The sequence below is a fragment of the Leopardus geoffroyi genome, chromosome D1, assembly GCF_018350155.1.
Source record: "Leopardus geoffroyi isolate Oge1 chromosome D1, O.geoffroyi_Oge1_pat1.0, whole genome shotgun sequence".
In the NCBI taxonomy this organism is placed as follows: Eukaryota; Metazoa; Chordata; class Mammalia; order Carnivora; family Felidae; genus Leopardus; species Leopardus geoffroyi.
The window spans coordinates 64660820-64687744 of NC_059329.1; the positions used below are offsets into that span (position 1 = coordinate 64660820).

The 26925-nt window shown below is 44.2% G+C and overlaps 1 protein-coding gene across 2 annotated transcripts; it reads left to right on the forward strand.

Annotated features, from left to right (window-relative positions):
* Positions 1-56: 56 nt before the first annotated feature.
* OLFML1 (olfactomedin like 1) lies at positions 57-26771 on the forward strand. Of its 2 annotated transcripts, XM_045484377.1 has the most exons (4): positions 140-740; positions 2834-3122; positions 16937-17101; positions 24421-26771. In XM_045484377.1, the coding sequence occupies exons 1-4, from the start codon at positions 615-617 to the stop codon at positions 25209-25211; spliced, it is 1371 nt and encodes a 456-aa protein (XP_045340333.1). In that variant the 5' UTR covers positions 140-614; the 3' UTR covers positions 25212-26771. The 2 variants fall into 2 exon arrangements, with proteins under 2 accessions (XP_045340334.1, XP_045340333.1); XM_045484378.1 differs by lacking the exon at positions 16937-17101 and having other exon boundaries at positions 57-740.
* Positions 26772-26925: the final 154 nt, after the last annotated feature.

The following is a 26925-nucleotide window of genomic DNA, read 5'->3' on the forward strand; positions in this document are numbered from 1 at the left end:
TTTTTCCTTGCTGTGCCTTTAAGAGCTGCAGGAATGCAAAGAGTCTGGAGGAGGGGTGGGGTCTCCCAACAGGACTTCTGGGAAAAGGATCCTGGGAATTTTTGCCAGAAACTAAACTGAAATTCCAACTCTGAGAAGTTGGGGGTGGTTTGGTTTGTGTTGGGTCAGGCCTGTGATTGGACTGCAGAATCCGCTAGGGAGGAGGAAAGCAGAAGTAAAATGCAAAGAGCCAAGGAGAGGAGGAGGGCTGCCCTCCCCACCCTTACCCCCACCCCAGTGCACACTCACCCAGGCCTGCAAGAGGGTGCAGCCACTAGCCTGGAGAGGATCAGTGTGTGTGAAGGGTGATAATAACAGATGGACCCAAGGAACTCTCTACCCCACATCGACCTGCAAGGCCTCCAGGGACCGGCTTGCCAACAGCTGGACTTGATCACTGGCTTGCAAAGTGAGATCACGCATCTGGTGGAATAACAAGCAGGCTTTGCTCTCTGGCTGTTTGTGGAGGATTTTCACAGCAGTGGCTAGAAAGTGGGAGACTGCTACCTGGACCCTTGAGTTTTCTTGGAGAAGCACAGCACAGGAGATTCCACCCCTGGGTGATTTGCAGGACAATGATGGCCCTTCAGCAAGCATCTGCTTTCCTGGTTCTGTTCCTTGCGGCTCTCCTGCTCCCTCCACAGTGTGCCCAGGACCCAGCCATGGTGCACTACATCTACCAGCGCTTTCAAGTCTTGGAGGTAGGTGGCATCTGTGCACCTGATCCGGGGAACATGCCTCCCGGAAGTCACGTTATCTTACCCCTGTTTCCCTCTCTACTGGGATGCACTTTTCCCACATATATCATAAATACATTGCCAACATTACACTTGAGATTTTTTATCATCTAGTGGTTCAGAGAGCTGGCTCCAGAGCCCGGGTTGCACCACTCCCAAACTTTGAGCAGGCTTCACTTTGTGGTCTGATCTGACAGTTTTTCTCATCTGTAAAGTGGGGATGATAATAGAATTTATCTCCTATGGCTATTCTGAACATTGCCTGGCATGGCGGTAAATGTTACAAAGTGTTGTTATTATTCAATAGTTCCATTATTTAAATATGAAAATTAAAAATTTTGGTCACTTCTGGGGTGCCTGGGTGACTCAGTCGGTTAAGTGTCAGTCTTCAACTCAGGTCATGATCTCACAGTTCATGAGTTCAAGCCCTGCATCAGGCTCTGTGCTGACAGCTCAGAGCCTGGAGCCTGCTTCCGATTCTGTGTCTCCCTCTCTCTCTGCCCCTGCCCTGCTCATGCTCTCTCTCTCAAAAATAAATAAACATTAAAAACAAAAAATAATTTAAAAATTTTGGTCACTTTTTATTCGTATTTTACTATATCAGGACGATAGTAGATGTTAGTTTTCCTTTCGTCTTTTTATGATAAAATATTAGGCCACTGTAAAAAGTTATGGTATTATATCAAGAGGCTGCATCTTAGCTCCTTTGCCAAACTGCACTTGGGTTTAGAAATGAGTAGATTTCAGGGGTGCCTGGGTGGCTCAGTCTGTTGAGCGCTGACTTCTGCTCAGGTCATGATCTCATGGTTTGTGAGTTCGAACCCCACATTGGCCTCTGTGCTGACAGCTCAGAGCCTGGAGCCTGCTTCGGATCCTGTGTCTCCCTCTCACTCTCTGCCCCTCCCCCACTCATGCTCTGCCTCTCTCTCTCTCTCAAAAGAAAAGAAATGAGTAGATTTCAGCAGTGTTAGAGAGAAAGTGTTGGGGGTCCCCTTCCCCATGTGTTGCAGCTGCCACTTCACTAAAATTTGTAAAACCCACAATTTTTGCAGCACAGACAGGCTCCCAGCGACAAATGTAAACCTGTGCCCCAGCCTTTGGCATACCCCTGGCATTGCCATTATTTCATACTGAATTGCCTTGCTTTTGTACAAGTTAAATTTTGATAAATTCTTTACCTTTTTCCAAAGACGCTTTTTTTTTCCAAAGACACTCTTGTTTCCAATATTTATTTTCTATATCTTCTTGAATATTTTTAAAGTCCAAATTAGTTGATGATCTGGTTAACTAAAATAATTCCAAAGAGCAGGCTGAACGCATTTCCTAATGTCCAGCCAACCAGCTGAGGCTGGGGGCAGGGAACAAGATGGTCCCAGGCCATGGCCTCTTGCTGCTTGCCTTACTTGCTCTTTCCTCAGACAGCTCCTCCCCAGGGTACCTCCTTGAAAGTGCCAGAATTAGGCTCAACCCTGGGCCCCCTGCATTTAGCACTAGCTTGCCCTGGGATTCCTGCAGGTTTCCCTCAATACCTGAAAAGTTTTTCTGCAGAAAAGGGTATAAAGTGCAGACACTTTGATTGCTATGAATGTGGATTTTTTAAAAGATGGGGATATGGTTCCTATAGATCTTCCCATCCTGGTCAAGACTTGGAGGGGAAGTCAAATCCCAGGTGGCAGTCACTGTTGACCAATGTGGACACTTACAAAGTAATACAGTTCTCACCCTGAGGGATTTTAAAAATTTTTTTTAACATTTATTTATTATTGAGAGACAGAGAGAGACAGAGCATGAGCATGGGAGGGGCAGAGAGAGAGGGAGACAGAATCCAAAGCAGGCTCCAGGCTCTGAGCTGTCAGCACAGAGCCCGACACGGGGCTTGAACTCACAAACTGCGAGCTCATGATCTGAGCCGAGGTTGGACGCTTAACTGACTGAGCCACCCAGACACCCCTGATTATTTGTATTTTAAAAATATTTTTCTGCGAATGATAGCTATTTGTATTCTTGACCAATTTAAGTAACTAGCAATAATTTGAGAATTTATTTTCTGACTGAAGCAAGGACTGGAAAAATGTACCCAAGCAACGAGGGCATACATTCACGACTTCCAAGAGTTCTCAAAAAACCTATCCGTTATGCTGGGAAGATGTCAGACCTCCACCAGTGAGTATAGGAGTGCAGTGGCTAACCTGGCCCTGAGAGTCGAACGTGCCCAGCGCGAGATAGACTACCTGGAGTACCTGCGGGAAGCTGACATATGCCTGGAATCAGAGGACAAGACCCTGGCAGAAAAGCTCATCCAAGAGGCCGAAGAAGAGAAAAAGATCCGGACTCTGCTGAATGCAAGTAAGAGAACCATGTCTTTTACAGCCCTTGTAGGGACTCACATTCAGAGACACAGACTCAGCACAGATAGGGGTCTGGCCAGGTATGAGAGTAAGAACCAGATGTACAGTTTTGGGGGCAGGCTCTGGGAGGGAAACCTTACCAGGGAAGAGGTGTCTGAAGGAAAAAGTCCTTCTCAGAAAACAGCTTTTCCTTTCATAGAGAGTTCTTAAAGCCCCCATAGAAGGTCAGGGCTTCAGTGTCAGAGGTCAGCTAGGGAAGCACATCTCCAGATAGACCTTGGTTTGGAAGAGGTGTGTGGTACCAGATCCTTCCAGGGAGGGTAGAAGGTTGGCAGATTCCCCCGGTGCCTTGAGAGTAGGCAGCAGCTGCTAATGTGCCAAGAAATAGTCTGAAATTGTAAATGGCATTGGTCAACCCTCAGGACTGAGGACTGCAGTGAATCATTACTGTGTTGTCAGGATGGTGATATCTAGGGGATTTGTCTTCCATCTTGGGATCCGTTCAAATCCCTTCCAGGCTATTAAGAATAATGGTTAGGAGCTCAAATTATAATAACGAGTATCAAGCAAGAAAAACATAAGCGAGAAAGAAAATTTCCTGTGCATGAGTCCATTTTATTAAAACAATGAGGGAGACAAGTCACCCAGCTCAGAGTCTGTATTCTGAGATGGTTTCACTGCAAATAGGAAAACTTTATTTATATGTTAATTGTGTCTGTCCCAAATGTGAGAAATTCCATCAGAGAAATAAGATAAAAGCTGAGTGTCATCATTGTGCTAACAGTTTCATCTATCTTCTCAGTGTAATCCTGATAAGAACTCCATGGGTCGTCATAAGATGGGTCTTCCTAAATGATGTGACACTTGATCTGAGTTTTTTTTTTTTAATTTTTTTTAAATGTTTATTTATTTTTAAGATTCAGAGAGAAACAGATCACAAGCAGGGGAGGGACAGAGAGAGAAGGAGACACAGAATCCTAAGTAGGCTCCAGGCTCTGAACTGTCAGCACAGAGCCCAACCTGGGGCCTCAACTCACAAAGCGCAAGATCATGACCTGAGCCAAAGTTGGCCACTTAACCGACTGAGCCACCCAGGTGCCCCTTGATCTGAGTTTTAAACAAAGTATTAGAGAAAAATGAGCAAAGGGTACGTGAGGTGAGGGCACAATATACTGAAGGCATGAGAGTATAGAACACTTTGGCATGTAGGTCTGCAGATATGGCCGAGGGGAAGCTCAATGGGGCAGATGCATTTGCAAAACAAGAAACAAGATTGTAGGGTTCAATGAAAGACCTTGCATGTGAAGTTCAGGCGTTTGAACTTGATTTGGAAAAATGATAGAGAACCACTAAACAATGTTCATCAGGGACATGACATGAAGGAACAGGGCAAGACTAGAGAAAGGAGACCAGTGGGGGACTACTGTAGCAATTGGGGCAACAAGTGATGGTGTCTGCATTAGATGTCATTGAGATAGAGAAGGGCGGATGGATTTGAGAGCCATTGAGAGTTGGAATCCACATGGCTTGGTGACTCATAATTAAAGGTGAAAAATGACTGAAAATGATGAGTCCAGGACACTTTCCGGATCTTTGACTTAGGTTTTGGGTGGTTGGTCTCAAATATGTTGAGATAAGAAACCCAGGAGGAGTTTTGGAGCACTATTACTCTACTATTTGTTTTTTCAGAAAACTTATTACTCTGAAATCTTCTAGTTCACTTATTTGCTCACTGCTTATTTTCTGCCTCTGCATCTAGAATGTTAGCTCTATACGATCCTGCACAATGCTGTGCCCCAGTGCCTAGAACAGTGTCTGTATTCAACACATATTTGTCAGTGAATAACTAAGTGAACAAATGAATGGATTGTTGGAGAGACTGTCAGCATGGACAGAGGAGTTATTAGGTTTTGATGGAAAGGAGAACAGAAGGCAGAGAGAAGGGTGCCTATCTATAATATGAAGCAGTTGATCAAGTTGGTTGAATGAGTAATTGATCCTTTTTGGCCTTGACATTATCTTGAGATGAATCATCCTCTGAGAGGGAGTAACTGGAGATAAACATGGGGTGAGAGAAGGAGGGAAAGGGTAAGGATGATCTAGGAGAGGATGAACAGAGACTGCCTAAAAAGCTGATGAGGAGGATTGGGTATTATTAATGTGCCTGAGCTTTCCTGCCAGGGGTCAGGCAGGACCCCGATCCTGAACGGTGGTGCTAGATTAGATCCCTGAGCTGCTCCTGGTCCCTGGACTGGCTAAGCCCCTCAGTCCTTGAGGTTGCCCCTTTCTTCTCCAGCTAGAGCCCAGCAGAGGTCCTGATTCTGAACTTGCTGCTCTTTGAACCCTTATCATCTGCCTCATCCCTCAGACACTGGAGGCCTGAAATATTCCCTCTTCCATGGTGAGTGAAAACTTTCAACTTTTCAGAGATTGCTTCTTCCATGCCTGTTCCCTCTGGAGCCCTTGACTGATGATTCATTGGTTTAAGATTCCACACTTTTGACCCCTACCCCTGGACGGGCCCTGTACTACACAGTAGGGATAAAGGCGTGAGCAGAACATGTCTGTCCTCTGAGCTTCCTTTCTTACTGCTCCTCTTGCCTCCCGTCTTGCCTCCTATCTGCTGTCACACAGACCTCCCCACAATACAAAATTAATCACATTACTCCTCTGTGTAGAACTATCAACACCAAAATTTCCATTCAAATCTCTTGGCCTTTTATATAAGAAAGGCCCTTTACGAAATGACTCAAGTTCATTTCTGGCTGCTTCTTCTCTCACACTTTACCCACATGCAGTTGCAATTAAATATATATTATATGTTATAATATATATATTATATATAAAGTTTTTCTTATTCCCCCTTTTTGACTCAAAAATGCTGTGAATTCTCTGTGAATCCCTTCTGCCAGGCAGATTGACCTTTGGTACTCCTGGAGCAGCTCATTAAATCCTCCAAGGGAGCATTAATACTTTCAACCACACATATGTGTGTGTATTTATTCCTCAACCAGACCATAAACATACAGACATCTTCCTGTCTGTATTCACAGAGTCTAGATCAGCGTGGCCCGTGGAGGAGGCTGTAAAAATTGTCCATAGAGGAGATACTGATGGCAGAGTCCCCTCAGAGCTTAGTTTAGGGGAAGACAAACCTGTAAACAACCACAATTGTGTGATTAGTATTGAAGTATTATTTTCAGAGTTTCTCCGCTCAAGAATAGACTTTTCTGTGTTTTGTATTCTGTGCCCATCCCCCACTTTTCCTTTTTTTGCCATTTCTTTTTTGTTTAAAAAAATTTTTTTTAACATTTATTTATTTTTGAGAGAGACAGAGACAGTGCGAGGTGGGAAGGGGCAGAGAGAGAGGGAGACACAGAATCCGAAGCAGGCTCCAGGCTCTGAGCTGTCAGCATAAGGCCCCATGCGGAACTCGAATTCAGTGAACTACGAGATCATAACCTGAGCAGAATTCAGATGCTTAACCCACTGAGCCACCCAGGTGCCCCTCTTTTTTTGCCATTTCTGTTAGTAACTATATCTATCTTAGTTTTCTAATGCTGAGTAACAAATTGCTGCAGATTTAGCAGCTTAAAACAAGGTACATTTATTATCTCAGAGAATCTGTAGATCAGGAGTCTAGGCACAGTTTCACCTCCCTTTGTTCAAGGCCTCGGGAGGGTACGGTCAAGGTATTAGCTGGGCTACATTCTCACCCAGAGCTCAGGGTCCTCTTCCAAGCTTACTGAAGTTTTTGACAGAATTTGCTTTCTTACGGCTCTAAGACTGAGGCCCTCGGCTTGTGTTGCCCATTGACATCAGCAGTTCACAATGTCGTTGTTGCTTCTTCAAGGACAGAAGGAGAGTGTTTCTCTTCAGCCTAGTCCCTCTTAAGAATTTGTATGTGATATAAGCCAGGCCTACCCATAATAACCTTCTTTTGGGTTAGCTCAGAATCAACTGACTTGGGACCTTAATTATATCTGCAGAATCCCTCCACCTTTGTCTTGTTATGTAACCAAATCATGGGTGCTATCCTGTCATATTCACAGATGTCACACACAGCCAAGGGGAGGGCATTACGTAGGGTACGTCCACCAGGGGAAGGAATCTTGGGGGCCATCTTAGAACTCTGCCTACCTGGTGCTCTAGTCCACTAGGCCTAGCTGGTGTCACTAATTATATGTATCGACTTTCTTCCCACAAGGCTCTGATCTTCCTGTCTTCTAACCTTGGCCAGAAGAGACTGAGCCAACTACAGAGCTCCCATTAAAATCCTTAAGATTCATGTCAGCACCCTTCTGTGTGGGGAAACACCTTGGGATTACAGGCCAGGGAGGGTTTGTCACATCACAGGATTTCATTCATACATATACACTGTCTTCTAAAGAGAGTTTCTTCAGGGGGCACCTGGGTGGCTCAGTCTGTTAAGCATTTGACTTCGGCTCAGGTCATGATATCATGGTTTATGAGTTCGAGTCCCGTATTGGGTGAGCCCCACTTCTCTCTCTCTCTCTCTCTCTCTGCCCCTCTGCCCCTCATGGTATTCTCTCTCTCTCCCTTCCCTCTCTCTCTCTCTCTCTGCCCTCACACACTTGCGCCCTTTCTCTCTCTTAAAAAAAAAAAAAAGAGAGAGAGAGAGAGTTTCTTTGGAAATCCCATAGGGAGAGAATGATGCAGCTTCCTTGGGAGATTCTACCCTGTGTTTCAGGATACTTCGAGAAAATTCTGACATCAGTCTAAAATGGTTTGCATTTATTCCTGGAATATTTCTCAGTCAACCAGAAAGGGTCAGATACTGGGGATGATAAATAAGATAGAATTGTTCTGTAATGAAGCCGTTTCCTATAGAGCTGTTCTCAAGTCTTTAGGCTTTATTTAGAGACAATCCGCAAATGGTGTTCACGTGAGGGCAGCAATCCCAGGGATGTTTTGGGGTTAGGTCAAATTCTTAAATCTTAACTCCAACATGCACACTTTCTCTCTTCCTCTCTCCTTCACTCTCCATCTCTCTCTCTCTCTCTCTCTCTCTCTCACACACACACACACACACACACACGTACACACACAGAATTTAGAATGTAATGACTGAACGTTGCTGTACACAATCCAACTTATATTTAAAAGTCATTCGAAGTCTTTGGCACTCTGTTATTAGTAAAAAGAAATTTTGCATTGCACTTGGCAACTTAGGGCAAAGCACATTGCCTCAGATACCCAGATTGAGAATTTATCTAGCAGTTTTTTGCAGATTCTGCAGGCTACATTCTTGTGTGGATAAGAGTATTAACCTCTTTTTAACTCGCAAATAGCTTGTGAAGAAAAATTCTAAAGGCAGTCAAAACAAGCCATTATAGCGGATTTTATTTTATTTCCTGTTTCAGCACAGCAACTTTTATTGCAAGGCCGCATGTAGGTGACCTCAAGTAACCCTCTCTCTCCTGAATTAAATAACTCCTATCTTTTGTTAGATCATGTTTCAAAAAGAAAATCTGTTGCTGCACATTTAAATGCCTGTGGGATCCATTCAGGTATTAAAATGTGCCTGCCCTATATTCAAAGCCATTAAAAACAAAACGAAAAAAAAAAACAAAAACAAAAAAAAAACCCTGGCAGCCAAATAAAACATTTCTGTGAGTCAACTCCCAAGGTCCACTAGTTTGTGACACAGGGCACAAAACATTAAGAGAGGTATAACTCTAATTTGTGGCAATGTATTTACTATAAAGGAGGGGATTGAGAGTGTACACACAAGTGTAAGTGCAGGACAGAGAGAGAGGGAGAGAGAGAGAGAGAGAGAGAGAGTGTGTGTGTGTGTGTGCGCACGCACTTGTGTGCACACGCACATTTCTACCCAGAAGTTGCTGCAATATAGGGCCAGCAACACCAGAGATGTATATAATGTTTATCCTGGGCCGTCTCTGGCAGGGTTCCATAGGTCACCGTGCTGGGTCCAGAAGGGCCTATATACACAGCACTTCTTTTGTTTATCCATCTGGAAGGCCTGCAATCTAAGAAGATACCTCCAGTCCCATCACTATGGATACTAATAGACGGTCCCAAAGTTGTTTCAGCTGATGGCTTTTGGCTCCAGGTAGAGTGAGCACCCATTCACTCTCTCTATAACTCATTCATTTGCTCACTCATTCAGCAAATGTCTAGTGAATTCCAGGTCTCCGTTGGCATGGTGCCAGGCATCAGAGATGGGACATTGAATAGGGTAACATCCTTGTCCTCAGGAAGCTACAGCCAAGTGGGGAGGCCATCTAAACAAACCCGGGGTAACAGCCGGAGTGATGACTGCTCTCACCAGAAGCACAGGGGCAGGCATTGAGTAATTTAGCAAGGTCAGGGTTGCTGTGGAGATGGGCGGGGAGGGACTGTGGAATTTGGAAACTAACCCTCAAGCCGAGTTTTAATAATGGAAAAGAACGATTTGAATGGAGAATAGAGTAGAGGCTGCTTCAAGCAAATGGAACAGCCTGCGGAAGCACAGAGGCCTAATGGCGCTTGGCATTCAGACCTCAGGTGGAGGGAGAAGTTGTGGAGAGCAGATGAGAGAACTGGGCAGGGGCTTCATGCTAAGCCAGTTGACGCTTTCAAGCTATGAGAAATGAAAATAATGTGACTCATGGTAGCTAATATTTAGTGAGTGTTCATTAACTGAATAATCTTTAAGAATTTACCTTACTGGGTTATATCATCCAATTCTCACGGCACCCCTATGTATATGTATTATAGTTATCCCCCATTTTGTACGTGAGGAAACCAAGGCACTGAGAGGATGAGCAATCTGCTCAAGGTCTCACAGCCAGTTGATGCCAGAGCTGGGATTCAGACCAAGGCGGCTGACTCCTCCACATTCTAACCTCTCCCATCATGCTGTTGTGCTTAAGAGTGGTGAGCAGGGATGTGTCAGAGCTCAGACAGAGGTTGGGGAAGGTCATTCTGGCCACTGTGCATGGAACAGACTGGCAGTAGGGGAGGATGGGTGTACACAGAAGAGAGAACCAGGCAGGCCATCTCCAAGCCTGTCACGGAAGCACTCGAGGTAGGAGCCCACTGTTCCGAGACTCCGTGCCTGCACCCAGGAGGCCCAGCTTCTTGTGATCTCGTTGTGGGACACATATGAAGACCATGTCCCTCCCCTTGGTCACTGTTTGATGACGATTCCTACTCACAGAATACTTTAATTTTTTTTTAAATGTTTATTTACTTTTGAGAGAGAGACAGAGACAGGATGCGAGCCAGGGAGGGGTAGAGACAAAGGGAGACAGAATCTGAAGCAGGCTCCAGGCTCTGAGCTGTCAGCACAGAGTCCGATGCGGGGCTCGAACCCACGAACCGTGAGATCATGACCTGAGCCAAAGTTGGACACTCAACCGACTGAGCCACCCAGGCGCCCCACAAACAGATTACTTTAAATCATTCTTTTAAACCCTGGCCAAGAAGGGTCAAAAATTTTCCCCTACTTCCTTGGTTTTTAATTATTTGCCTTTCCTTCATTTACTTTATGTTTAAAATTTTTTGATTTTAAATTTTTATTTTTTATTTGCTTATTTTTACTTTTGAGGGGGGAGAAGGAAGGGGCAGAGAGAGGGGGAGACAATCTCAAGCAGGCTCCTCACTGTCAGCGCAGGGCTGGGTGCAGGACTCGAACTCACAAACCGCCAGATCATGACCTGAGCTGAAATCAAGAGTCTGACGCTTAACTGACTGAGCCAGGTGCCCCCATTTACATTTAAAATTAAAACACTCATCTCTGTCCCCCCATGAGTTAGCAGAAGAGTTCCACACACACTTTTCCTGTGCTAGAAATCTCAGAAGCATCTCTTTGGCCCTCATCTGACCAGTCACCATATCCAGTACATATTTCCTTCTGAACATCCCTCGAATTTATTTTTTCCATCTGCACTTTTCTCTCATCATCTCTGGTCCTGATTACTGCAGGAGCCTGCTGACCAAGCTTCCTGCTGCCAGCCTCTCCCCATTCCAGGGCTCTGTCCTATGTTGCCACCAGGGTTATATTGCCAGATTTACTGCATCATTGTTTTATCAACTTTGCTGGTAACCACAACCTATGGGTTAAAGCAAACCCCATAACATAATATAAAGAAAGCCCTCTGGAGCTCCTGGGTGGCTCAGTTGGTTAAACATCTGACTTTGGCTTAGGTCACGATCTCACGGTTCGTGGGTTCGAGCCCCGTGTCAGGCTCCGTGCTGACAGCTCAGAGCCTGGAGCCTGCTTTGGATTCTGTGTCTCCCTCTCTCTCTGTCCCTCCCCTACTCACACTCCATCTCTCTCTGTCTCTCAAAAATAAATAAACATTGAAAAAAAATTTAAAAAAAAGAAAGCCCTTTACAACCTGACCCCAACCTAGTTTTCTTTAACTCTTTTGTTATTCTCCATGAAAGTGGCATCTTCTGATTAAATAAAAACTATGAATATCATATAGACTATATTTACTGTATTTACCTTTATTGTAAAAAGGTAGCTAACATGCTAACAGCTGAACACATGAACTTTGAATGTTTCTCAGCCTCATCTTATGTCACTACTGCCTGTTCGCATCCTCTCAATGCTCTATGCTGTGTCTGATGTGCTATTCGGAAAACAAAATATAGTTCGTGCACCCCTACATTATTCATACTGTGCTTTCCAAGTCTATCACAGTGCCTGGAACAGAGTAGAAATCGATATTTTCTGACCTTGGGGAATAGTTTATTAGAGAGTGGAGGCAACTAATTGCCAAAGATTGTATTAAGCCCTTTGTCTGTTATGTTGCCCAAAACCCACCACACCCGTGCCAGGGAGATACAATTATGACTTCTTTTTAGATGATGAAACTATGGTGCTGAGTGTTTCACGCAGCCCCATCTTCCTCCCACGCTCTGGCTAGGAGCGTGTTCCCCAGCCCCAGACACACTAGATTCATCTCAGCCTCCATTTCTGCTCTCCATCCCCCCACCCCCACCCATGTCAATTCTCTGTTGCCACAAGAATGCTGCAAAACAAACCACTTTATAACTTAGTGTGTTAAAACAATAATCATTGATTATTTCTTAGGAGTCTATAGGACAGCAGGGCAGTTCTGTTGGTCCGGGCCAGGCTTGGCTGCTCTTGGGTGGGTTCTTCAGTGGCACATTGCCCAGGGGATGGCTGGTTGAGGAGGGCCTCAGCTGGGATGGTTTGGGTCTCCTCCACATGGTCCCTGATCTTTCAGGAAGTGAACCTGGGCGGGCTTGTTCCCATGATAGAGGCAGACCTCTGAGGAAGGAGGCACAAGCCTACTAAAAGTCTGGTCCCTTGTACTGAATTCTTTGGGCCAAAGCAAGTTCCAAGCCTGGCTCTAGAGCCCACACTTCCACTAGAACCTCCAACAACATCTCATAAGGCAAAAGCCAAAAGGTCCTGATGCTCCTGGAAAGAGGCAGTAATCAAGATCACTTTTTACGTATGCCAATTTCTATATGGAAGCAGTAAATTGCGCATTAGTGTGACTGATGATTTTGAGGCTGCTGCAAAGTTCAAGTTCAGGAGAGCAAGTCCTAGACTTTGAGACAGGAAGGATGAGAACAGGATGAAGTGAGACTTATCTCACAAGAAGAATCTGTGGTACAATGTCAAAATGACTCTGTTTTCCAACCAAGTAAATGGGAGAATGGCAGTACCATACCTAGAAACTAAGAACATTTCCATCTTTTTTAGTTTGGTAAGAATGTTACAGGAAGAAAACAAAGAAAAAAACACTATGCAAGAAAAACCCACAAGAACCAGCTCATTTTTGAAATGAACAATACACAAAAACAAAAATGTTCATAATTATAACCTTGGAATGCTTAAATGTTGCAACAGTCAGAAAATTGGTTCAAAATGGAGCTGTTTGATCGGAAATTCCTCAGAGACTGCCCACTTCAATGCCTCACTTCCCATGCATGTTGACCAGCCTGGACCCGCTAGGACAGCATTCTCAAACTTTCAGTTTCAGGAATCTTTTACACTTCTAAAAAGTTATTCAGGACCCCAAAGAATTTTTCTTGATGTAATTTATATCTGTTGACACTTACTGTATTCATAATTAAAATAGAAAAATTATAGTGTGTGCCAGATGGCTCTTTTAGTACAGACATACAACAGTAAAAACAACAGATTAGACAAAGCCTTGCCCTTGTGGGGTTTACATTCTATTGAGGGGAGTCAAACGATAAATATGTTAATGGATACATTTAAAGCATGTCAGATAGAAGATAATAAATACCATGGAAGAAAATCAGCTAAGGTGTGGAGGTTATGAGAGCTGGCCAATTCCAAAAGGAAGCATCTGAAGGAGTCTGGCTGTGTTGGATTCCAGCGAGAGGGACCCCACAGTGGAAGCAGGCCAGACTCACACTCGCATTCACACATCTTGCAGGCTTCCATCCACTCCTGTGAAGTTCTCAACTTGATCTGGAGAACAGAGCCATGCAGGCTACCAGCCATGTATCAAGTCTGTTTTCTTTCTCACAAGCTGCTGCTAATCACCAATAAAGGGAGGCTGTCAGGGTACGACACTGGGTACCATGGAAGAGTTTGAAGTTAGTCTGGGAACCTAGAAAAACCTCTAATATAGATTTACTACAGACTTCTGTAGGACTCACCAAAACCAACATATGCTGTATGCCAGGCTCTTTTAAAGCCCTGGATTCACAGTCGTGCAAAGCCAAATCCTACTGTGGCTCACTCACTAAGTACCATTTCCCACAAGCCAGCCTTCCCTCTTTCCTGCCATCCATCTACCCAGGCATTCAAGAGTGTGAAATAGCACCTGCTCATGTCTGCCCATACCTCTTGCCATTCAAATCTGATTTCTAAGCTGGCATACCATGAGTTGGGATAGTAAGTTTGGACACTGACTAATACTGCATTCTCTGAATCAAATTGATTCCTGAGTTTGTGGACAGTAAGCAGTAAGAGATTAAATAGACAGGATATATGTAGTGGGTCCCAGGAGCTATGGATAAAAACAAATAAGACACAGCCCCTGTGTAAAGTGCTTACTAGGAAACAGAGTAAGCAAATCCACTTCTGCACCAGAATTGCTCTGGGAGGCACCTGCACAGAGTGCTTGGGACGCACAAGGAGGAGCAACAGATTGCCCTGTAGGAGCCAGAGAATTTGGTTTTGAAGGACCAGTAGATGTATCCCAAGTGAGTGAAGGTAAAATATGGAAAGCTAAGGAAAAATATGGGTGAAGTCTAAGACTTGTAAGAGGTCATGGCAAGTTGGTGACCGGCGACCAGCCCAGTGTGGTGGGGAAGTGCCAAGAGGAGGTCAGATGAAGGACCTTGAGTGCCGTGCAGAGATATCTGAAACTTATTCTGTAGCAGAAAGCATGAAACAGCCCTAATTTCTAGAAGAAATTAAGTCCATGCTGACAATTTCATTGTACTGACTGGCTCGAAGCTTTTCTAATTAACTGCTCATTTGAGAGCTTCCATCTTTGTCATCCTAGAGCCTAACGTTGTACTGTCACCCGATAGGTATTGACTAATGTTTATTAACCTGAATACCATCCAGGTGCTTAAAAAGTCAAGTTTCATAGCACAGAATTTCAAGAAGCAGTCAAAATACTCATGGATTTATAGGAGTTCTCTTTTTTTATTTTTTATTATTTTTTTAAATGTTTATTTGTTTTTGAGAGAGACAGAATGCAAGTGGGGGAGCAGCAGAGAGAGAGAGAGAGAGAGAGAGAGAGAGACATGCAGAATCTGAAGCAGGCTCCAGACTCTGAGCTGTCAGCACAGAGCCCAGTGCAGGGCTTCAACCCACGAGAAGCAGGATCATAACCTGAGCCAAAGTCAGACACTCAAGCGACTGAGCCACCCAGGTGCCCCTGGCCTTCTCTCTCTCTCTTTTTTTTTTTAATGAATTCATCCCTGTTTTCCCCAAGCAAACCTGGGTTCCCTTCTCTGTTGCTCTCCTGTGCATTCCATCACCCCTAGCCTTGAGGGCTCCCTCCATCTACCAAGTTGCTAAGACCTGACCCCTATTTTCCTAAGGTTTTCCCAAATCCTTACTCATTTTGCCATGTCCATCATTATTTGGATATCTCTGATCTGGATTGTACCTACAGACTCTCTACCTGTTTCCCCGTGCCCCCTCTTTCCCACCCCTACCCCCAGTCCATTCTCCACCAACATCCAGACCATGTTTCTAAAACATAACCACAGGGGAGTTGCATCACTCCCTTTAGAGGAACAAGTCTCACCAGGTCTGGAGAGTATTGCCATTAAATAAGGGAAAAAGTATTTTAAAAATTCAAAGAGTGTTATTTGTATATGAAATCACTGTGAGGCCTTGGGCCACACTCTGTCCTAATTGCCTGTCTCCAATTGTGCTTGAGGGAAAACCATAGATTTGCATTCTCTGATTTGCAGTTGGATCCTTCTTTGTCATTGTCTCTGTTAAATAATTTGCATCTTTGTTGAGCTCAAAGCTTTTAAATGTATTTCTTCCTCAGCTCTTTTCTCCTGCTAATTATCTCTCTCTGAAGAAAAGCACTGAAGGGACTTCTAACTTACCCTTTTACTCAAACACTATAAGTATATTTTCTCCAAATTCCAAAAAGAAGAGGAATTTATAAAAATCATAGACTATCTGCCCTGAAGAAACTCCAGGCTGAACTCCTCGTTTTAAGGCTAGGATAGGTAAGGGCAGATTGACCAAAGGACTTTCAGGGAGACACATGGAGAACAAGAGATGGGGTTCAGAGCATTCAGGTCTCTGACTCCCAGTGCTGGGTTCCCTCTACAAAGGAAGGGTCGGAGGAGCACAAGGGGCAGTTGTGTGTTTCTGCACTCTCACAACTGTCTCTGCCTAATCAAAACCATCTATCAACACTCTTCTTGTTTTGCTATTTCTCTAAGGATTCTGCATGAGAAAGGAGGAATAGAAGGAGAAAGAAGAATGGTTGAATTAGTTTCTGCTGTATATTAAATGAACATTTTCTCACTCATGAGACATTGAATGTGCCTTGTTCTTAGCCATAGTCCCCCTCTGTAGCTGGGCTGTAAGCCTGCTGACTGTCCTCCTGTAGGGATGGACCTGCCCTGGGGCTGGCTGGAGGGTTCCTGGTTAGCTCTGCCTCCTGGTGCACATTAAGTTAGGAGGACCTATAGCCATGTGACCTTCTAAGTAACTTATCCAAGCCTTTCTTTTCCTTTAGAAAAAGGAGTTTGAAATATTTACCACTTAGGCTTATTGTAAGAACTAGACAAGTTGATGTAAATAAAGTTATCACCATACCAAGCACATTATGTGTATTTGTACATATTTATTAACTTCTCAAGGCTTTGTGCTTGTTCTCCAATCAGAAACAGTTTCTGAGCTTCTCTGGTGGCCCATGGACCCCTCCTCTTCCCCATTAAAGACATTTATGAGCAGTTGTAAACTTAAACCCCCATTCATTCATTCATTCATTCACCCTCCGTGATCACCAGAGAGTGTGAGAAGAGCAAAGAAAGCATCCGCAGGAGACAGACTCCGCTTGGGAAGCTGAGAAAAGGTACACTTCACCTGGCAGAGATGGGGCCCTGATAAACAGAACAGCCCCCTCTTCTCTCTTCCAGCCACAGCCTGGAGCTGCCCCTACCCCGCCCCACCCCCGCCCCGCCCATGCCCCGCCTCCCAGGCTCAGCCTGGTGAGGGGCCCTCTGTTAGCAGTCCTGCAGCGCCTAAGGTTTAAAGTAGCTGGAGCAGCCTTCTCTGCCTTCCCCAGGGGGAATGCTTCCTATACATTAATCCCCCTTTATCTGTGGTTTTGCTTTCCACAGTTTCAGTGACTGCTGTCAACTGCACTTCAGAAGCAGATGATCCTCCTTCTGACGAACGTCAGAAGGTCAGTAGTAGCCTAAACGCTGTGTCCCAGTGCCTATGTCATTCACCTCACTTTATCTCATCACATGGGCATTTTATCATCGCACATCATCCTAAGAAGTGTGAGTACAGTACAGTACGATACTTTTGAGAGAGAGAGAGAGAGAACCACATTCACATAACATTTATTACAGTATATTGTTATAATTGTTCTATTATAATTGTTGTTAATCTCTACAGTGCCTAATTTATAAATTAAACTTTATCACAAGTGTCCATGTATAATGTATAGGGAAAAACATAGTATGTGTATATAGATATAGATGATATAGATATAGATACAGATATAGATATATAGGCATCCCCCTGGGGTCTTAGAACCTATCCCTCACAGACGAGGGGTGATGACTGTAACCAGGCTGAAGTGGACCCAGAGGCAAGGGGAAACAATCCCTCGGGCTGGCAAAGCATGTCAACAGGGGGATATGGTGGCAACTGATGGCTAAGAGACTTCTATAGCTTGTCCCAAAGTCTGTCCCTGGCCACGGTAGGGACCAGGCAAGACCTCTGGGCATCTGGGAGCAGCCACTTATGACCTGACCTTGGAAAGGACTGACCTGCTGAGGCTCTGCTCTCCCCAGCTAGAGTTGCTCCCCACACCCGCTCCTGCCATATGCTCCTTGATAAGAACCTTGTGTCAGATTTTCAAATGAAATAATGGATTTGAAAGTATCTTAAAAGCTTTAAAGTACTTTACAAATTATTATTTACTTAAGACAGGCCTGTGGTCAGAACTCCAGATGCACAGTACTATGTAGGCCCTAGAAAAACATCTGTTTGAATGAATCTATTTCCCTCATTAATGCAATAGATATTTATTGAACCCACAAAGCACTGAGTTAGGCAGTGGTGGTACAAAAGTAAACATGAAGACAAAAGCCCTACTTTTGTGGAGCTTATAGTCTAGCGGGGGAGAAGGTCAATAAGCTAATAAATAAAACAGATGACATAATTACAGAATATGACAAGTGATCTCAAGGAAATAAGAAAGATGTTGTAGTAGGTCATTTTAAATTTAGATGCAGTAGTCACAGGAAGCCCCTTAGGGAGATGATATTGAAACAAAGACTTGAAGGATGAGAGGAGCAGACTGTGGGAAGATCAAGGAAAAGAGTACCCAAGGCAGAAAGAATCACAAGTACAAGAGCCATGAGGCAGAGACAAACTTGACATGCTCCTGGAATAGCAAGAAAGCCAGTGTAATCACAACACAGTGAGCCGGGGCGGAGAGTGGAGGATACAGCTGTCATATCATGTAGGTACTTTAGGACAGAGTAAGAGGTTAGGATTTTATTCCAAGAATGATAGGAGAATGGGTTTAGCAGGTCAGCCACATAATTTATGTTTTTAAAAGGATTACTTCTACTGCTTTGTGGAGAGCATATTATAGGTAAGCCAGAGTAAAATCAGAGAGACAAATTAGAGACCACTGTAGTGGTCTAGGCAAGAGGGAAGAATTCAGGGAGTACAGGGATGAATGGTGGGAAGAGGAGGAAAGAAATATATTTGAGCATTAAAAAAATTGTTTTTAATATTTATTTTTGAGAGAGACACAGAGAGACAGAGAGAGAGAGAGACAGAGCATGAACAGGGGAGGGGCAGAGAGAGAGGGAGTCACCGAATCTGAAGCAGGCTCCAGGGTCAGAGCTGTCAGCACAGAGTCTAACGTGGGGCTCGAACTCACAAACCATGAGATTAGGACCTGAGCTGGAGTCAGAGGCTCAACTGACTGAGCCACCCAGGCACCCCTTGAGCATTTTAAGTATAACATAAAGTTTAGTTTTACTATCAGAACTTGGTGGTGGTGGGAAGATGGAGAGAAAGGAGTTAAGAATGACTTCTAGGGGAGTCTAGGTGGTTCAGTGGCTTGGTTAAGCTTATGACTTTTAAAAAAAATTTTTTTTAACGTTCACCCATTTGTGAGAGAGAGACAGACAGACAGGGCATGAGCTGGGGAGGGGCAGAGAGAGAGAGGGAGACACAGAATTCAAAGCAGACTCCAGGCTCTGAGCTGTCAGCACAGAACCTGATGCAGGGCTCAAACCCACAGACCGTGAGATCATGACCTGAGCCGAAATTGGCCACTTAACCAACTGAGCCACCAGGAGTCCCCCAACTCTTGATATCAGCTCAGGTCATGATCTCACAATTGTGAGATGGAGCCTCACATCAGGCTCGGAGCCAAACGTGGTGGATTCTCCATGCTGGGCACAAGAATCCTCTTAGGATTTTCTCTCCTTCTCCCTCTGCCCCTTGTCCCCTTCAGAAAAAAAAAAAAAAATGACTTATAGATAAGAAACTTTGTTGATGGTTTTTGCTTAAAATGGGAAGAGCAGGGAGAAAAAGAGTTTGGGATATAAAAGCAAGGGTTCTATGTTGAACAGGTTAAGTTTGAAGATATCCAAGTAGGGCTACTGAGCAGGCAGTTGGATAAGTGGGTTTGGGACTTAGTAGACATCCTGACAGGATGTCATTCCAGAGACAACTTCAGAATTTATCATTAATTAGAATTGAAATGGTATGCAGAGCCACGAGATAGAATGAGGTGGTTCAGAAAGTGATTATAGACAGAAGGGGTGTGAGGACAAAGCACTTATGGATGGGAGAGGAAAAGAAACGAACAATGGATGCAAAAAAAAAAAAAAAAAAAATCCAGAAAGATGGGAAGACAAACAAGAGGAAGGGTGTTCCAGAATCCACACAAAAGAGTTTCAAGGGGAGGTAGCAATCAAGTAATCAAATTTTGCTGAGAAGTTGGTTAAGATGAAAACTGAGAATTGACCCTTGGATTTGGCAACATGGAGGTTGTTGGTGGCAGAACAAGCAGTTTGCTGAAATCCTTGCTTACCTCAGAATCTCTGGGACTTCTCTGGGTATGCACCTCTCTTCTTCGTGTCTAGTTTCTCTTCCTTCACCCTGTTTCTGTCCTCTGACTCTAGATAGTCCCCAGTTGTCCTGCAGAACCCAAACATTTATTAAGAAGAAAATGACAACCCATGAGCCCATCCAGCTTCTTATACCAAAGCCTTTGCAAAGACTTGAGGGAAACCCCCAGAGAGCTCAGTTGTCCCAGAAAGATTGTTATACACCTGTAATTCCACTACAAAATGCTCCAGGAGTCAAGGAGAGAGGCCCATACAGCTCCTGTCCCACCCATGATACAGACCTCAGCAGGGTTTGAGGGATAACTGCAGGATTCCTCATGCTTCTAGTAAGCCACCACTCTCTATCTCTGTAACTCTGTAGACTGTCTAATAATGCAGTCCCAACAAGTTCATCATTAGAGCTGATGACTCAGTCCTAATGGGTCCTGAAATGACCAGTGGAACTAATTTCATCTTGGCCCATATCCCTCTTTAGCTTGGACACCATGAGAATTCCAAAACATGAAGGTCATCTGGAAGATAGCATATTTAAGGGCCAGGTCGAAATGGCTCACACTTCTGTCCACATCTCTTTGGACAGAACACGGGTCAGTGGATGCAGCCTAACTACAAAGAAAGCTGAGAATATAGAAGTAGGGAAAAGGAAAATGAAATGGCATTTAGTGAACACAGATACTGTCACTGCCATAAGCAGAGAAGAAGCAAGTAGGAGGCACACACAGAGACTGTAGTGACACAAAGATCAAGGGCAAAGAAATCTTCAAGAAGAAGGAATTAATCAATACCATCATTCTATGGGAAGATCAAGTAAGATATGAACGTAAAGGTCTGAGTTTTCAGTTTGGAGGTCCCCAGTGACATTATGGAGGGTGATTTCTGCAGAGTTATTTTGAAGTGAAAGATGGGAGGTGAAGAAGTGGATCCAGAGAACAAACTGTTCTGGAACAGAAACTATGTAAAATGACAGAAAGAGTGAAGTAACTAGAAAATGGTGCCTAATTGAGGGAGAATTGTTTTTTAATATAGGCAAAGTGTTTACAAGCTAAGGAACTAGCCATGAAGGAGAAATTAAAGATAACAGAAAGGAGGCAATTCATTGAGGGAATCAAGAAGAAGCCAGGAAAGAGTGAGATCAGAGCACAAGTGAAAGAATTAGTCTTGCACAGGAGGAATGATGTGGCCTCTTCTAAGATGTGTGGGAGGATAGCAAGGGTAGGAACAACTTAAGAGAAGTTTACAAGCGAGGGACAGAGGTGGAGGCACTTCATGTCTGGTGGTATTTATTTTTGCAAAGGAATTAATCGGCTGTTGGTGAAGAGACTGATGGGGTAGAGTGTGAGTATATGGGGGTGGGATTTAAGATACCTGCTATGTGGAAGATAGGGGACTAACCATGGAAAGAGCAGTCTGTACTTAGGGCCCAGCTGAGGATGGAGATGCTGTATGTGCAGGGGCACCTTTGGGAGATCTTCTCCACCACACGCAACTCTCTGGGACACAGCCAGAGGTTTGGATTCACTCAGGGCCACGGATTTTTGTAGAGTGCATATTGTGGAATAACTAGGGGGGTAAGCATGCTAGTGAGAGAGGTATTACAGTGGTCCAGGTTGGATAGAAAAGGAGGCTGACAGCCTGGGAGAAAGCAGAGGTCAAGGGACTCCAGGGCCCAGGGAAATGGAAGAGCAAAGGGGGTAAGAGCAAAGAGGTGAGAAATGGAAAGGCAAAGTGTTGTTGCAGAGGGTAGGATAGTAGAATTTTACATTTCTCATAGGGAACAGTTCCAGGGGATGGGGGGGTGGGTGGGGATCCAGAGTATGGACATGGAGGGATTGCTAAAGTAGGTTGAAAGCAAGGTGCTGTGGAGCTGAAGAGGTTGGAAGTGCTCAGGTTCCTAATGCATATGGGTAGTGTCCTGGAGAGCTCTCAATGATTTAGACTAGAAGGAGTTGATAGCATGAGATACAAAGAAGGAAGGTTTTTTTTTTTTTTTTAAGTTTATTTACTTATTGCAGGGGTGGGGGTTGTTGCCGAGAGTGGGAGAGAGAGGATACCAAGCAGGTTCTGCACTTGATCCCAGAAACTGTAAGATCATGACCTGAGTCGAAATCAAGAGTCCAACGCTTAACTGACTGAGTCACCCAGGCACCCCAAGAAGGGAGGGTTTTTGCACGAAGGAAAGTAGAAAAGCTGGAAAAATGTAACCCCACCTTTTTTTTTTAACTTCATCTTCCTCCACCTATTTTAGACCCTCATGATCCTGTTTGGCTTATAGAAATACTCTCCTAATTGGTTTCCCTGATTTTGGTTTCCCTCCCATGTATCCATCATACACACAACTGCCAGCTTAATTAATCTTGACCAGGATTCACTCTTGCTCAAAAACTTCAGTAGCTCTTCACCTGCCTATACAATAAAATCTATATTCTTTAGCCCCACCCTCAGTGTTCCAGGCACAGAGCTGGTTTCAATCGATTTTGTTTTATGCATCTAGTTTGGGGCAAGAGCAAGTATGTAGTTTATACTGGTTTAAACCCTGCACTACTTTCCTAACACTGATCCTGAAGGACTTTCCCAAATGTGGTTTTGTTAACTGTAAAGAATGTTATTCCCAACCATCTCTGAATGGCATCCTTCAAGGGTCAATTCAAATACACATTATCCCCTTACTTAAATGACAGCACCATTTTCTGTCCTTTTGTGAAAATTCACTTTAAACTTCATATTGTAGTTAGGTGCCTATTAAGCAAGAACCATTCTTGATTTATCACTGTACCTCAGCCTATTGTACCCCATAACACCTATCTCAGTACCTTGCCTTTTGGAGGTATCCAATGTCTGCTGACTGACCAAATGCATGCATTCATATAAATAAGTGGATGGATGAATAGAGTTCTTATAAAGTTCTAGTAGTATTAAGGGCCAGAATCCTTCACTAGAAGGTGACCTCTTCAAGGTTTAGGATTGATATTATATATATTTTTTATTCTCAATACTTAGTTAACATGGTTCTGGGAGACTTATAAGCTAAGTACACAGTAGATACCCAGTAAGATCTTTGCAAATGGAATTGAACTAGGTGGCTTCACACCTAAGTGATTCTCACCGTGTCAACCCCAAGAAAGTGAACAGGGTCTCTGACCCAGCAAATAGCTGTTTATATCCTGACTTGAATAAAATGTTGACTCTTATAATTCGACAGCAACTCCCTTAACAGAGACCCATTTATTCATTTAATTCTTTGATTCTTTGAACCATACTATAAGTTGTGATTGATTTATGTGTGATAACTTTATTCTAGACACTGAAGGGGAAAAAAAAGCAATCAGTGAGAACAGATACATGAAAAGATGCTCAACATCACTAATCATCAGGGAAATGTAAATCAAACCCACAAAGAGCTACCACCTTACATCTGTCAGAATGGCTAGTATCAAAAAAAGACAAATAACAAGGATGTGGAGTTAAAAGGAACCCTCGTGTGCTATTAGTGGGAATGGAAATTGTTGTAGCCACTGTGGAAAACAGTAGGGAGGTTCCTCAAAATAGAGATACATATAATCCAGTAATTCCACTACTGGGTTTTTACCCAAAAATACCAAAATGCACTAAATTTGAAAAGATATGTGCATCCCTGTGTTTACTGCATCATTATTTACAATTGCCAGAACACAGAAGCACTTAAGTGTCCACCAACAGAGAAGTGGGTAAAGAAGATACGGTATATAGACAATGAAATATTATTCTGCCATAAGAAAGAAAGGAATATTGCCATTTGGGACAACATGGATGGACCTAGAAGGTATTATGCGAAGTGAACTAAATCAGAGAAAAACAAATACCATATGATTTCATTTATATATGAAATCTTAAAAATAAAAAAAGCAGAAACAGACCCATAAATACAGAGAACAAACTAGTATTTGGGGTGCGGGGGGAGAGGGCAAAATGGGTGAAGGGGAGTGGGAGGTACAGGCATCCAGTTAAGAAATTAATGACCAGGCATCATGGGGCGCCTGGGTGGCTCAGTCCATTAAGCGTCTGACTTCAGCTCAGGTCATGATCTCATGGTTTGTGAGTTTAAGCCCCACATCGGCCTCTGTGCTGACAGCTCAGAGTCTGGAGCCTGCTTCGGATTCTGTGTCTCTTTCTGTCCCCCCCCCCCCCCCCCACTCATGCTCTGTCTGTCTCTCAAAATAAAGAAAGAATAAAAAAATAAAAAAAAAAGAAATTAATGTCATGAGGATAAAAGGCATAGACAGCATAGGGAATATAGTCAATGGTATTGTCATAGGGTTGTATGGTGACAGATGGCAGCTACACTTGCTGTAAGCAAGCATAACATATAGACAAGTTTAATCATAATGTTGTACACGTGAAACTAATGTAACATTGTGTGTAAACTATGCAACAATAAGCAGGGAAAAAAAAGAAATCTGTGAGAAAAGCAGACCTCTCATGTTTACAAAGTCTCTCTCCTTTTTCTCCTGTTTTGCCAGGCTGTGACAACATGTTGATGGGCATAAAGTCTCTGAAAATAGTGAAGAAGACTATGGATACACATGGCTCTTGGATGAAAGATGCTGCCAGCAGTTCCCAAAAGGTTTATTTCCTAATCGGATCCAGAAACAAAACTCTGTGGGAATTTGCAAACATGCGGGCATTCATGGAGGATAGCACCAAGCCAGCCCCACGGAAGCTCATCTTAACGCATTCCTGGCAGGGAACAGGCCAAGTGATCCACAAAGGTTTTCTGTTTTTTCACAACCAAGGGACTCTCAATGAGATAATCAAATATAATCTGCAGAAGAGGACTGTGGAAGATCGAATGCTGCTCCCGGGAGGGGCAGGCCGAGCGCTGGTCTACCAGCACTCCCCGTCAACATACATTGACCTGGCTGTGGATGAGCATGGGCTCTGGGCCATCCACGCAGGGCCAGGCATCTCTGGCCATTTGGTTCTCACAAAAATTGAACCTGGCACATTGGGAGTGGAACACTCATGGGACACCCCATGCAGAAGCCAGGATGCCGAAGCTGCATTCCTTTTGTGTGGGGTTCTCTATGTGGTCTATAGTTCTGGTGGCCATGGCCCCCATCGTGTCACCTGTGTCTATGATCCGCTGGGCACTATCGGTGAGGAGGATCTGCCCAAACTGTTCTTCCCCAGGAGGCCGAGAAGTCATTCTGTGATCCATTACAACCCCAGAGATAAGCAGCTCTATGCCTGGAATGATGGAAACCAGATCATTTACAAACTCCAGACAAAGAGAAAGCAACCTCTGGAATAACGCGTTACAACAAGGAGGAAAGGCACTGTGGCTGTGGACACTGCTCTCCAGGACATTGAGGCCACAGCCCCTTTATACTATCATGTCCCTCTGATCACAGACAGGCATAGGGTGTAGAAGCAGGCTTGCATATGCATCCTTCCCCGGATGTTATGGCCTGAGGTGTTTTCCAAGACCTTAGACGAGAGTCTGTCATTCAGACATTTTCTACTTCCATCACCCGTCCAAACCTCCGGGCTCTCTAGGCCTTCCACATTCTGATCCAGCTTACGACCATCCTTTTCTTTGCTCCCCTCAGCCAGCAATTAGAAATGAAGGCCACTGCCTAGTACTCCTGGCTTCCTTCCTGGCCTTTCCTGAAGCTCTTTCCTCTTTCATAAATACCTGTCAATATTCTTTCATCTGTCAGTGCCCCACTAAAGTACAGTCTTTTCCTGATGTTGAATCTCCACTTCCCCTAGCTCTGCCCCACCACCAAGCTAAGTAGATAAAATAGTGAAGCAAAACCATTCACATGTGAATACCACTTGCTGGTTACAAAGTGTTTGCACCTATGTACGTCGTTTAATCCCCATCCCATGTCTTCTTCTGAGACATACAGAAGTCTTTATAATTGCCAGCTTAGAGATGAGAAAAGTTGAGGTGAGCCAAAGTAACACAGCCACAAAATGAAAATAGGGCTAGAAGATACTGCAAATCCCATAGTCTTTCCATTGGCCAAGGAAGCATCGAATATGTGTGTTTGTTCACCCAACCTTTTGTAAGCAATACGTTCATCATTTCATCCTAAAAATAATGGTCAGCCCCCTTTGGCCATTTTTCATGTCTGCACAAGACATTCCTATAAGCCCTTCAAAAGCTACTTCCCCCAGAAAACCAGCCTAAGTGTGAGGACCCCCGCTGTAGCCTCTTCTTGTTTTGCCTTCCCCTGTGTCTCTTTTCTTGCTAGAAACACAATAAAACTGACACGAAGCAAATAACCCTCATCAGGTTATATTTGCCTACGTGCCCTCAGCATACAAACTCTCAGGAAGTGCTGTCTGCTGGGATTCCCTGTGAAGCTCCCCAGCACACTGAGGCCCTTGGTAAAGATTCTGGAATCTGGATGGAAGCCAGGTAGCAGGCAAGCGGTTCCCTCTCACAGCAGGCATGCCAAGTGGCACAGGTGACAGAGGGCAGCTGTGCCTGTCCAGAGGGGCTTCTTCAAATCTTTCCCACGCGTTTGTCCAATTCAGCCTAGTGTGGGTCACAAGCTCAGGCTGTGGTGCCGGTCTGTGTCATGTGCTGAGGCCTCTGTCTTTCCAGGTTGGTCACATGAGAGGGTTGGCTTTGTGTGCCTGCAGCTGTTTTGCCAACTCTGCCAAGCTCAGGGCGGGACTGTAGGCAATGAAGAGATGTTCCCCCCCCCCGCCCCCCATAGCATCTAAGTAGATCTCTGGCAGAATGGAATCACTCACCCCATGCATACAGCACAATTATCCACAGTTCTGATAGATACAGAGCCCCAATCTGTTGTGGAATGAGGCAGGTATGAATAAATAAACATGGCAATGTTCCCCACTCCATGGGTTTGTGGACATTACCTACTCCGTGGGTAAAATGACATTACCTATTTCATGGGGATAAGGAACATGGACTGCCTCGGGAGGAGGGTAGAGTGGGATTATCAGTGAATGGAATTATGTGTGAGTCCTGCACACATAATTCCTCTGGA